This window comes from Schistocerca americana, chromosome 6 (assembly GCF_021461395.2).
Source record: "Schistocerca americana isolate TAMUIC-IGC-003095 chromosome 6, iqSchAmer2.1, whole genome shotgun sequence".
Taxonomy (NCBI): domain Eukaryota; kingdom Metazoa; phylum Arthropoda; class Insecta; order Orthoptera; family Acrididae; genus Schistocerca; species Schistocerca americana.
Genome location: NC_060124.1, coordinates 104,102,299 through 104,116,709, shown reverse-complemented (window position 1 = coordinate 104,116,709; position 14,411 = coordinate 104,102,299). Strand labels below are relative to the sequence as shown.

At 44.8% G+C, this 14,411-nt stretch overlaps 1 protein-coding gene across 1 annotated transcript in view; it reads left to right on the top strand.

Annotated features, from left to right (window-relative positions):
• The window catches only part of LOC124619992, a 159,580-nt gene that overhangs the window by 79,802 nt on the left and 65,367 nt on the right, over nucleotides 1-14,411 (top strand). The window contains exon 2 of the mRNA XM_047146656.1: nucleotides 3,353-3,430. Coding sequence (XP_047002612.1) covers nucleotides 3,358-3,430 — 73 coding nt within the window. The 5' untranslated portion in view covers nucleotides 3,353-3,357. The remainder of the gene's footprint in view (nucleotides 1-3,352; nucleotides 3,431-14,411) is intronic.

Below are 14,411 nucleotides of genomic sequence, written 5' to 3'. Positions count from 1 at the left end.
GAACACTACTCAAGAATCGGTCGAACAAGCGCCTTTTAAGCCACTTCCTTCGTAAATGAGTTACATTTCCTTAACATTCATCCTGTGAATCTGAGTCTGGCATCTACTTTTCCCACCGTTTATTTTATGTGGTCACTTCACCTAAGATCGCTCTGTATAGTTACTCCTAGATATATTACGGCAGATACTATTTCCATTGGTTTTCAGCTAACAGAGCCTGCACCATTCATCAATTCTCTTGCGGTCATTCTGCATATCGTAAAAATCTTCTGATGTTGCTACTTTGTTACAGACAAGCGCATCATCTGCGAAGAGCCTTAGAGCGCATCCGACGCTTTCTTCTAGATCTTTGATATATATTGTAAACAGTAACGGTCCTATCACACTTCTCTGAGGTAATTCGGAAATTACCATTACATCTGTCGATTTTGTTCCGTTAGGAGCGACATGTTGAGTTCTGTATGCAAGGAAATCTTGAATCCAGTCGCAAATCTGCTCCGATACTCGATAAGCTCGTATTTTTTTCACTAAAGAATCGAAGCATTTCAGATGTGGTGCTACAGATGAATGTTGAAAATTAGGTGGACTGATAAGGTAAGGAATGAGGAGGTTCTGTGCAGAATAGCAGAGGGAAGGAATACGTGGAAACACTGATAAAGAGAAGGGACAGGATGACAGGACATGTGTTAAGACATGACTTCCGTGGCACCAGAGGGAGCTGCAGAGGGCAAACACTGTAGAGGACGATAGAGACTGGAACACATCCTGCAAATAATTGAGGACGTAGGTTGCAAGTGCTACTCTGAGATGAAGAGGTTAGCACAGGAGAGGAATTCGTGGCGGGCCGCATCAAACCAGTCAGAAGACTGAGCCAAGAAAGAAAGATTGCAATTGCTACTCTGCAATGAAGAGCTTGCCATATGCGACAAAATAGTCGCATGTGGCATTTAGCGAATCAGAATACCTATGACTGATGACTGCGTCCTCGATGACTACACAGGAGGATCTCTGACCGAACGTCTTCATCGATATTCGGCTTTTGCCCGGATTGTAAATCACTGTCAGATATAAAACAAATGAGGAACTGGAACCTTTTCAGTTGCCACAGTTTTATTACAGGTGCGAAATCGGTGTTAGCGCCTTTCGTGGATCGGTTCGTCAGCCATGGTAACTAGTGTCAAATGATCAAAATGAATAGAGGTTGGGTGTTTCACTAATCTGGATGTCATAATCCACATTCAAAGTGAATAGTATCAAGTAACAGCTCAAAGTTAAATGATTAGACGTACGTTTCGTTACGATGAATCCATAATGAGGCAATCGTCGCAGATGTAAAACATGTCAGAAAACAAGAATACACTATAAATATTTACAAAGAAAACCTTATGTGCTAATGTACCTTCACAGATCCCAAGTAAAATGGTTCTTATGGATGTGGTACAAGTAAAAAGAAAATCTTAAACGTATTTTTATTTACAAGATAATAAATGTCACAAAAAATGTAAATGTTTAGTACAATGAGGCACATATGATAATGTTTAGTGTTTTGTAGCCATGCATCAAATAGAAAATTCATGTTATAGCACTTATTTACAGTTATCGCATTACTGCACTGAATTTTTACAGAACCCAATTGTACCAATACTCGTATTATTTGATATTATTAGTAACATATACACTTCAGTTGGTTCTACTAAGAAACACATCACTGGATTAGGAGGAGTCGGCTACCAATAAATCCTTCAGGTTTCTCTTCCTAACAGCGACAGGAAACATTGCGCCCACTAATAAACAACCAAATTATAATGGAATGGATTGACGTGTGGAGACATTGCATGAACAGTAAGTCAGATTAATTTCAGTAATACAGCTACCAGGAATATTAAAAATCCACCAGGCCACTAGAAAGTAGCAATTCTGTTATGGTGGTGTTCTTAAGAAAAAATTGAAATCTTGTGTGGACTTGATAGGATTACCATCAAGCTATCGTTTTAATCAAGTAATAACGTAGAACGTATTTCTTGACTGACTTCCATATGCTGTATTAATAACCGTTAATAAGACTGGAGAGAAGGGGCCTTGAGCCATAGATGTGTTTCACTGCTTCCAGTCTTTGTACAAAAGTGTTTGACAAGGCGTTCTTTGATAGTCCACTGATTCATTTAATTCACCGGAACTTGTTAACCGGTTCTCAGTTTTGATTTCGTAAAGTGATGGCATAGCTAAACAAACAAAAAAATTACCCCATTGCCAAAGCCTTTGGTTGTGTGGACCACAAAATTCTACTTGGCAAACTAAAGAGTTGAGGCATTAATGGCATCCATATTGCATGAATGGAGTCTGGCCCTCATACTAGAAAGTAGAGGTCTATGGAAAGACTGTCACAGGCATGAAAGTAACATAAGAATGGGGTAATATGACATATGGTGCCCCACAAGGACTGATATTTGGTCCATTGTTATCGTTAACCTACACCAAATGACCTTCCTATGACTCTGAGGGTTGGTACAAAAACCATTGTGATCGTCGATGATGCGAACATGCTAATTAACTGCCTAAACTCAACCCTACATGACATTTCTCAGGTGGTAACAGGTCAGGCCTTCAAGTGGTTCAAAGCTAACAGTTTAAGTATTAATGTCAGAGACTCGTACCACGCGATTTCTAACGATCTAAAATGATATGCAGGCACCATAAATAGACATTTACAGTCGTAAATTGACTGGCAGACACTTAAAATTGCTTAAATTTTAACTGAATAATAAGTTAAAAATAAAGGTAACACACATGTAAAATAATAAAAATGTTCATTTCTGCATGTTTTACCATTAGAAGGGTCTGTTATTGTGTTGGCCTAAAGACAAGAGTGCTGGCTTATCTTATACATTTTTACTCAACTGCCATCTGATGGAATTATCTTCTGCGTCATGGCACTTCTAGGAAATAACAGTGTTTGTTCAGCAGTGTTCTTATTTATTTGCACCTCTTGCCATTATGTGGAAAAATTCATTTTTACATCTATAGTGTTTTTCGTCGATGAGTAACATTTTTGATGTTAGTTAGTTAGTTACATGTTCTCTAGATCATTTGAACGCATCTTTTAACGAAATTATGTGGAACGAATCTTTTATACGTACACGTGAGACATGGTTAGTGTTAATATCAATGAACACATTATTTTTTAGTCGTAAGCATGCCACTACACTGAGAAACTAGCTGTTTTTTCCTTTAACACAACCAACAGTCTGCATATTATCAGAATACTGCAAATTTCTAGTCATTGGTGTCTGTGTAGCACGCCTAGTATGATATGTTTCCGGGGAATTAACAGTAGTGACGCTCTGTGTTGCAGGAATCATGACGAGACGCCGCGCCCACGTGTACCGCTGTCGGTGGACGCTCCTGGCTTTCTTCCTACTTCAAACTAAAGGTGAGTCCAGCTGACATTAGCGATAATTGTCACCCCACATCACACAAGAAGGAAGAAAAGTCAGCGTTTCACGTCCCGTCGACGGCGCGGTCATCAGAGGCGGAGGACGAGCTCTGGCTGGGAAAAGGATACGGAGGAAAGTCGGTCATGTGTTGGTCAAGGGAAACAACACGAAATTTTCCTTCAGCTAGTCAGAGAAATCACGAAAAACATACATCTGAACATCCTTGGCGCCAACCACGCACCTTAGTTGATGATGATGTTTGGTTTGTGGGGCGCTCAAATGCGCGGTCATTAGCGTCCGTACAAAGTCCCAATGTTTACACAGCCCAGTCTAGCCACTTTCACGAATGATGATGAAACGATGAGGACAACACGAACACTCAGTCTCCGGGCAGAGAAAATTTCCAACCCGGCCGGGAATCGAACCTGGGACCCCGGGATCTTAGATGAGCACGTTACGTATGTACCTCACAGAATCTTCGACACAGCATTCAGCCTCATGGCTGATCTAGCGCCTGAGGGTTAGCCAAACTCCTACGACATCCCTCAGGTGGTGTTTTCCTGCCTTCAGGCGCTAGAGCAGACGCAACGTAGTATGTGTGTCGATGGTTCTGACAGGTACGTGTCTTACGTGTGCAATTAGCGTGCATGGGTGGTACCGAGGGTGTCGTCGAACCGAAGGGGGCGCTTAAGTGATCCTTTATTATTACTCAGACACGTCTTAGTGATTCAGTCCCAATGAACATACCATAGGAGGAAGCGGAAAAGGAGGGATGAAAAAGCACATGAACCATACACTGCTTCGGATCGTGTTCAGATTTCGCCGAATGATTTTTAAAAGCCCCTACTGAATTCCAAACTGTACAGCAGAGCAAAATTGCTGTCGCGCTACGCTCCGTGTCACACTGCGAACTGTCAGTTTCGATCGCAAAATGTGTGGGAATCGACGGGGCATGGGAAAGAGTGGCTCCATTGACGCATTTTATGCGACCCTGTAAGGCCTTTTCGTGTCGATTTTGAGCGACAGTGTGTCTGAAATGTATTCCTCGGCCCCACACAAGAAAACCGCGTAATATCAACGCTGGTAGTCGCGATTCTAACCCTATCGCTGAGGCGTCAAAAAAAAGGGCGAAATATAGGTAAGAGGGGTTGTAACTACCTTCCCAACGTGACACGTGCAAAGTGGGGTTTAATAGAATTTTAGTGAAATTTGATGTCAACATGACGTCAATAAGTCACCTTACAGTTAACTTTTTTGTGTGTCGATGCCTTTCTGTCTGAACAGTCGCCGACTCCGAGGGTGGCGTCGTAGGGCGCCAAGCTTTTGCGCCATTACAGAGGAAGGCTGTAGGCATCTTTTAGCCAAATTTCAAACTTACTCGTCGGAACGGGAGACAATTACGAGGTTTCAAAAACGTGAGCTTTCAATTTTGTTGCGCAGTGTAGCAGTTCTGACAATGTAGTGGCAACGAAAGCGACAGCTGTAGAGCTGATTTCCGAACTGCCCAAAGGGAGTGTTAAAAGGCCATTACTGTTCAAGTGGAGAACATCGAAAGCTCCACGACACTTTTTGCAGAAGATGCTCTTTTGCCTACAGGAAGGAGGTAGCCCCAGAGGATTGTAACGAAATCCAAGAAGTCCTGCGATGGACCGATGATTGGTCGAGGGATTCGAAGTTGACATGAACGTAAAGAAATGTGACATACTGTGCGTAAAGAGGCGAAGAGATCCGCTTCTGTTCGATTACGCTGTTGGTGAACACTGGAAACAGTAACAGCCGTAAACTATCTGAGGGTTTCAAAAACGGTGCGACCTAAAGTGGAATGACCACATGAAGTTGATTGTAGGAAAAGCAGTTGCCAGACTAAGGCTCGTTGGAAGAATCTTAAGCAAATGAAAAGTCATACACGAAACATATACACTCCTGGAAATGGAAAAAAGAACACATTGACACCGGTGTGTCAGACCCACCATACTTGCTCCGGACACTGCGAGAGGGCTGTACAAGCAATGATCACACGCACGGCACAGCGGACACATCAGGAACCGCGGTGTTGGCCGTCGAATGGCGCTAGCTGCGGAGCATTTGTGGACCGCCGCCGTCAGTGTCAGCCAGTTTGCCGTGGCATACGGAGCTCCATCGCAGTCTTTAACACTGGTAGCATGCCGCGACAGCGTGGACGTGAACCGTATGTGCAGTTGACGGACTTTGAGCGAGGGCGTATAGTGGGCATGCGGGAGGCCGGGTGGACGTACCGCCGAATTGCTCAACACGTCGGGCGTGAGGTCTCCACAGTACATCGATGTTGTCGCCAGTGGTCGGCGGAAGGTGCACGTGCCCGTCGACCTGGGACCGGACCGCAGCGACGCACGGATGCACGCCAAGACCGTAGGATCCTACGCAGTGCCGTAGGGGACCGCACCGCCACTTCCCAGCAAATTAGGGACACTGTTGCTCCTGGGGTATCGGCGAGGACCATTCGCAACCGTCTCCATGCAGCTGGGCTACGGTCCCGCACACCGTTAGGCCGTCTTCCGCTCACGCCCCAACATCGTGCAGCCCGCCTCCAGTGGTGTCGCGACAGGCGCGAATGGAGGGACGAATGGAGACGTGTCGTCTTCAGCGATGAGAGTCGCTTCTGCCTTGGTGCCAATGATGGTCGTATGCGTGTTTGGCGCCGTGCAGGTGAGCGCCACAATGAGGACTGCATACGACCGAGGCACACAGGGCCAACACCCGGCATCATGGTGTGGGTAGCGATCTCCTACACTGGCCGTACACCACTGGTGATCGTCGAGGGGACACTGAATAGTGCACGGTACATCCAAACCGTCATCGAACCCATCGTTCTACCATTCCTAGACCGGCAAGGGAACTTGCTGTTCCAACAGGACAATGCACGTCCGCATGGATCCCGTGCCACCCAACGTGCTCTAGAAGGTGTAAGTCAACTACCCTGGCCAGCAAGATCTCCGGATCTGTCCCCCATTGAGCATGTTTGGGACTGGATGAAGCGTCGTCTCACGCGGTCTGCACGTCCAGCACGAACGCTGGTCCAACAGAGGCGCCAGGTGGAAATGGCATGGCAAGCCGTTCCACAGGACTACATCCAGCATCTCTACGATCGTCTCCATGGGAGAATAGCAGCCTGCATTGCTGCGAAAGGTGGATATACACTGTACTAGTGCCGACATTGTGCATGCTCTGTTGCCTGTGTCTATGTGCCTGTGGTTCTGTCAGTGTGATCATGTGATGTATCTGACCCCAGGAATGTGTCAATAAAGTTTCCCCTTCCTGGGACAATGAATTCACGGTGTTCTTATTTCAATTTCCAGGAGTGTAGTTTACACAACACTTGTTCGATCGATTCTAGAGCAACAGTCTGGCAAAGACACGAAGTATTCAAGTAGGATACACAGAAGAGATCCAATGTGGAGCGGCACGTTTAGTCACGTGACGGGACTCAATGAGAATGCGTTACGGTAACTGTAAGTGTCGTCTGACTAAGGCCTCCCGTCGGGAAGACCGTTCGCCAGGTGCAATTCCTTCGATTTGACACCACTTCAGCGACTTGCGCGTGGATGGGGATGAAATGATGATGCTTAGGACAACACAACACCCAGTCCCTGAGAGGAGAAAATCTCCGACCCAGCCGGGAATCGAAGCCGGGCCCTTAGGATTGACATTCTGTTGCGCTGACCACTCAGCTACCGGGGCGGACAGCGTTACGGTGATGCTCAGCAAACATCAGTGGCAGACGCTACAGGAGAGGCGTTGTGTATCACGGACAGGGATATGTTGAAATTCCTGGGGGTGTGCTTTGTAAGAAAGGCAACACATTTCTTTCTGCTCACATTACCTCGCGAAATGACGCTGATCAGAAAATCTGTGAAATTAGAGAGTTTACAGTGTTCCTCCGACTCACCATTCGTGGATAGAACAGAGAAAGAATAAAACGACAAAAGTACCAGAGGTACCCTCCACCACACATCGTATAGTGGCTTGCGGACTATATATTCAGATGTAGAGGTTTTCAGTAGCGCTGATTTTAGTTCCTAAAGAAGTTTAGTATCGGTAACTTGGGAGTAACAGTATATGGAGCTTACATCTTGATTTCATCTCGGGTAGTTGAAACCGAATGTAGTTGCGCTTACTGATGTTCAGCTTAGACTTGATCCCTACAGTAACAACCCCATTCGCGAGGAACGAAGTTCAAATCTCCGTCGACAGAATAAAAATAAAAATAAAATAAAGTAAATCTTATAAGACGTCTTTGGGTTACAGTCAATACGTACATCAGTCATACAGTGTTGAAATGTATCGGAGTATCCTGGTTTCCAATAAAATACAAAAATAAATAAAAAATGGTCGGCATAAAGCGGTGGATAACATCATAATACACTATTTTACTTCATTACCGGGCTTTCAAGCAATGAAGGTGAGGCCAAGTGTTTCTTGAACAGATGTGACATAACACACCACTTGCTAGTGTAATATCGTCCTTCTTATAAATCGAACATGTGCAGCTTATCAGGAACTTGCATATTTTCATAGCAAGCACGGACATAAGAAGAAGAACTGCAGCACCAAAAGGTGATTAATACTGTATCAGATTAATTACATCACGACAGCCAGGGTAATTCCTTTAAATTTTTAGAAAGGTGAGGTCTTCCGCTTCCGTCGTTGAAATACAGAAACACACTACGGTAGAATGTTCGTAAATGAGCAATATGGCACTGCTTGGTTTTGGCAACAACTTCCATAGGAGAAGTGACCCCATTGTGAAAATGAAGCTTTGAATTCAGCCAATCGCAAAACCAGACAGGCGAAAATGTCAAATCAAGAGAGTACGACTGTTGTTAGTTAGCGCCCTTACTTCTCTTAGTCTGCTGCCCTACATTGCACTTTAAGCGAGTATCAACGAGTTTATCATTTCAGCGAAATTTTTGTAGTTTGAGGTTACCGTTGTCTGTAGGTATGTCATCAGCCCTTTCATGAGTCACATTTGTGATGCGAACTTTTTCGGTTCTATAATGGGCAGTCAAACGAAAACGAGATAGATGAAAAGAATGCAGTTCTTTATTTCAAAAGTAATCGCCTTAACTGTTAATACACTCCTGGAAATGGAAAAAAGAACACATTGACACCGGTGTGTCAGACCCACCATACTTGCTCCGGACACTGCGAGAGGGCTGTACAAGCAATGATCACACGCACGGCACAGCGGACACACCAGGAACCGCGGTGTTGGCCGTCGAATGGCACTAGCTGCGCAGCATTTGTGCACCGCCGCCGTCAGTGTCAGCCAGTTTGCCGTGGCATACGGAGCTCCATCGCAGTCTTTAACACTGGTAGCATGCCGCGACAGCGTGGACGTGAACCGTATGTGCAGTTGACGGACTTTGAGCGAGGGCGTATAGTCGGCATGCGGGAGGCCGGGTGGACGTACCACCGAATTGCTCAACACGTGGGGCGTGAGGTCTCCACAGTACATCGATGTTGTCGCCAGTGGTCGGCGGAAGGTGCACGTGCCCGTCGACCTGGGACCGGACCGCAGCGACGCACGGATGCACGCCAAGACCGTAGGATCCTACGCAGTGCCGTAGGGGACCGCACCGCCACTTCCCAGCAAATTAGGGACACTGTTGCTCCTGGGGTATCGGCGAGGACCATTCGCAACCGTCTCCATGCAGCTGGGCTACGGTCCCGCACACCGTTAGGCCGTCTTCCGCTCACGCCCCAACATCGTGCAGCCCGCCTCCAGTGGTGTCGCGACAGGCGCGAATGGAGGGACGAATGGAGACGTGTCGTCTTCAGCGATGAGAGTCGCTTCTGCCTTGGTGCCAATGATGGTCGTATGCGTGTTTGGCGCCGTGCAGGTGAGCGCCACAATCAGGACTGCATATGACCGAGGCACACAGGGCCAACACCCGGCATCATGGTGTGGGGAGCGATCTCCTACACTGGCCGTACACCACTGGTGATCGTCGAGGGGACACTGAATAGTGCACGGTACATCCAAACCGTCATCGAACCCATCGTTCTACCATTCCTAGACCGGCAAGGGAACTTGCTGTTCCAACAGGACAATGCACGTCCGCATGGATCCCGTGCCACCCAACGTGCTCTAGAAGGTGTAAGTCAACTACCCTGGCCAGCAAGATCTCCGGATCTGTCCCCCATTGAGCATGTTTGGGACTGGATGAAGCGTCGTCTCACGCGGTCTGCACGTCCAGCACGAACGCTGGTCCAACAGAGGCGCCAGGTGGAAATGGCATGGCAAGCCGTTCCACAGGACTACATCCAGCATCTCTACGATCGTCTCCATGGGAGAATAGCAGCCTGCATTGCTGCGAAAGGTGGATATACACTGTACTAGTGCCGACATTGTGCATGCTCTGTTGCCTGTGTCTATGTGCCTGTGGTTCTGTCAGTGTGATCATGTGATGTATCTGACCCCAGGAATGTGTCAATAAAGTTTCCCCTTCCTGGGACAATGAATTCACGGTGTTCTTATTTCAATTTCCAGGAGTGTATATTTATCACACTTTTTCTGTCTATCTCGTTTTCATGTGACTGTCCCTTGTATAACTCGTGCATTTAATATTCTTGGTGCGCAAAACTCATAATACATCGAGCTTTACATTATACTCTACACACTAATAAATATAGTTGAGATTTCTGCTCTGAGCAAAGCACAGTTCCATTTTGTTTCCTACGCACATATCGGTTCTGTTATACAATCTAGCAGACATCTGCCTGTTCGGCTTACTGTTGGCCTTGTTTTTGTAAACGTGATAGTATTATAACGTTTTTCATTTGTCATACTTCTGCTAACATGCTGTCATAATTTTGTTTTCTTTTGTTTGAGATTGCGTTTTTTGGTCAGATTTTTATTTTGCGTGCTGCTAAGTAATATGAAAAGAAAATGACCGACAATTGGGTAATAGCACCAGAAACAAACGAACATAAATACAGTGCTTTTTGAGGAAAAAAAAGTGTCAGGATGAATAATTTAAAATTTCTATCTTCTGCGATTCCCCTAGATTTTGTAAGGCTCGTTTTCTGCTCCGTACACTCATTAATCTGTTCCTTATGACGGTAAATGCAATCGCACTTTAAGATGTATAACAATCACAATATTCCAGTTTTGGAGGGCCGTCTTCCTTATTATACATTATTTTGACAGCTATTTTTGAATTACGTGGCCTCCGTTATTGCAATACAGTAATCTCCAAGCTCCTTTCCTCTCTTCATACGCACAATGGCTTAATACACCTCTTCGGGCAGTGTTTCTGAAATATTTTTCATCCATCGCATCACCTATACATATGTTTAAACAAATATAGAGTGTTTATACAAGCTTATCTCTCATCCTAACGTATGAAATACGGCGCATGCGTAAGTTTCTATTTCGAATTTTTCACTTTTTGTTTTTTCAATTGATTCTCTTAACAGTTATTATTGTGTTACCTCACATTATCTCGAAGGCTGTTTCGAATAGTTTTGCTTCATTCAACATATGCTACAAGAGCTACTATTTTATCACAGTCCGATGATCGAGAAATGGAAACCACAGTGGAAACCAAAAAGTTTTCTTTGAAACATTTAGCTCCACCTGCCAGCTAATGTCTACGTAGTCGCCACTCCGACTTAGGCATTTATCGTAGCGCTGTACCCTCTTCGTAAAATGCAGCCGCCTGTGATTTCCGCTAATTCTCTACTCTTTCCTCGACCAGTGGTTCACGTTGGCAAAGACCTAAAAATCAGAGGGAGCCAAGGCTTGGCTGTATGGTAGGTAATCACACAGTTTCCGTCGAAAACGCTGCAGGAGTGTCTTCTTTGTAACCGCAGTGTGTAGCCAAGCGTTTTCATCAAGGAGACGGTGTCTGAAGGCAACATTCCTCTTCGATTATTCCTAATTGCCCTTAGTAGATAATTTTCTCGAATCGTCTGATCCGTTAGCTGAACAAGATCATCAGTAGGCAGTCGACTTCTTTCATGACCGCTTGCGTGATGAACGTCTGTACATCCTGCTTCAAACTTCCTGGGAGCGTTGCCGCATTTGGCTCTTACGCATGACAGCTACGTTATGTGGGCTGCGTGATATCAGTCAGAATCCCTCAGCATGAATAAAGTGGTTGACAGCATGCCCTTACCACTTGGCAGTAGACTACTGTTCTAGACAGCTATTCGTGCTCACTGTCCATTCAGAACTGAAAAGCTGGACGTGCCCCTATAGATGGGCATACTAGAGAAAATGCGCCAAGCATCATCGAATTTTCGCTGTCGTTTTAATTCGGCGACTTATCGGACAGTTAAAAAAGCAGCCCTCGTATAATAATTCTACAAGCGTTTGCACGAAAATGTGACCTTCTTTGTAATATATGGCTTTGTCCATTTGAGATTTCCTTTTTTCTGATTTCTTTGTATCTGTAACACTTTTTACTGTTGCGTAAGTATTTTGTTGAATAACCGTCGCTTTCGGCTGTTTGCAATATACATTTTCTGAGAAACTGAATATGTTGTTTAACTTCATCTGGAATACCGCTCGTTTTTTAATAAATACTCATTATTATGGAGTTGGTATTTTGATAGGCAAAATGTCAAAGGTGTAAGAAAACAAGATAAATTAAGTAATGTTAAAATTACCACTAAAGTTTGGCTGGCGATACCTTACAATGAAAGGTGTATAAGCACCAGATAAATGAAAAGAAGAATATTCAAAAATGTCCTCCTGGAAGCACCAAAAACAATTATAATGTATGTTTTATTCACAGACAGTTACAGCCAAGTGACCATCTTCAAGTCACTATTTAACAACACAACAGGTCAAATACGTAGTTATTTCGGCTGCGGCATCTGCCACGTATACATGTATCTGTTACCTTATACTTTTTCATTAACGTCGGAAGAGGAGAAAGACTGCATCCCAGCCATACATAATTTTTTTAATTCGAGCGCTTCTTTCTTGAATCACGTCCCAATTCTTCCCTCTTAATTCTTAGGCATAACACATGTTACCTTTGTTTCCCTGTCGCGTGTTTTTTAGTTTACCAAACGGTTTACGCTACTTGCTTAACTTTTTCGATGTCAAGGACTTCTTTGGAAGTATCCTGATTTTTCTTAAGTGTTACTGTTATTATCATGTGTAACGCCCAATAAACCTTCCTAGTACGGAGATCATCTCTTAAAACTTAAAATTTGGGCATTTTCGACACATCCTGGCGAAATCATGAAGTACCTGCTAAATAGGACACACCCAAAGCCGTCTTTCGTTCCAAAAAAGAGACAAATAAACTAACATAAGACATACACAAATATTTATTAAATTCACCTTGCAAAAGTATGGTAAAATTATAAATAAAAGGCTCCAGGCGCGGTTAAAGGCGCTTCAGTCTGGAACCGCACGACCGCTACGGTCGCAGGTTCGAATCCTGCCTCGGGCATGGATGTGTGTGATGTCCTTAGGTTAGTTAGGTTTAAGTAGTTCTAAGTTCTAGGGGACTTATGACCACAGCAGTTGAGTCCCATAGTGCTCAGAGCCATTTGAACCATTTTTAAAAGGCTCCAGAATATTTCTAAGGCTATTTGGACTGAGGAATAAATACTCTGACGAACCAAAGAAACTGGTTTAGGTATGCACATTCAAATACAGAGATATGTAAACAGGCTGCCGTCGACAATGCCTATATACTCGTAAGACAACAAGTGTCTGGCGCAGTTGTTAGATCGGTTACTGCTGCTGCAATGACATGTTATCAAGATTTAAGTGAGTGTGAACATGGCGTTATAGTCGGCGCCTGAGCGATGGGGCAGAGCATCTCTGAGGTAGCGATGAAGTGGGGATTTTCCCGTACGTCCATTTGACGAGTGTATCGTGAATATCAGGAACCCGATAAAACATCAAATCTCCGACACTGCTGCGGCCGGAAAAAGTTCCTGCAAGAACAGGACCAACGACGTCAGAAGAGAATCGTTCAGCGTAACAGAAGTGCTACCCTTCCGCAAATTACTGCAGATTATAATGCTGGGCCATCAACAAGTGTCAGCGTGCGAACCATTCAATGAAATATCATCGGTATGGGCTTTCGCAGTCGAAGGCCTACTCGTGTGTCCTTGATGACTGCACGACACAAAGCTTCAGGCCTCTCCTGGGCCCGCCAACACCTACGTTGGACTGTTGATGACTGGAAACATGTCGCCTGATCGAACGAGTCTCCTTTCAAATTGTATCGAGTGGATGGGCGTGTACGGGTATAGAGAAAACCTCAGGAATCCATGGACCCTGCAAGTCAGCAGAGGACTGTTCAAGCCGGAGGAGGTTCTGTAATGGTGTGGGGCGTGTACAGTTGGAGTGATATGGGACCCTGATACGTCTAGATACGACTGTGATAGGTGACACGCACGTAAGCAATGGCGGTAGGACAATACGACACCCAACACATCCAGAATTGCTACAGAGTGACTCCAGGACCACTCTTCTGAGTTTAAATACGTCCGCTGAGCCACCAAACTCCCCAGCGATGAACATTATTGAGCATAAATGAGATACCTTGCAACGTGCTGTTCAGAAGAGATCGGCACCCCGTCGCACTCTTTTGGATGTATGGACAGCCCTGCAGGATTCATGGCATCAATTCCCTCCAGCACTACTTCAGACATTAGTCAAGTCCATGCCACGTTGTGCAGCGACACTCATGCGTGATCGCGTATACGATATTAGAGAGGAGTACCAGTTTCTTTGGCTCTTCAGTGTACCATTCCCGTAAAAGATATCCTCCAGTGTCATTCGCAATGGTACAGATAATTAGAAAATATATAAAAACACACATAGGCTTTATAGATGATCATGACAGGGAGATCAATTTAACAGGAAGATGTTATGGGAGATAATGTAGGCAAAAAATTGTTCAAGACACTTGATCCAATAGATTCAGTGTCTTAATGCAGGGATGCAGTATGTCTCAATCACTA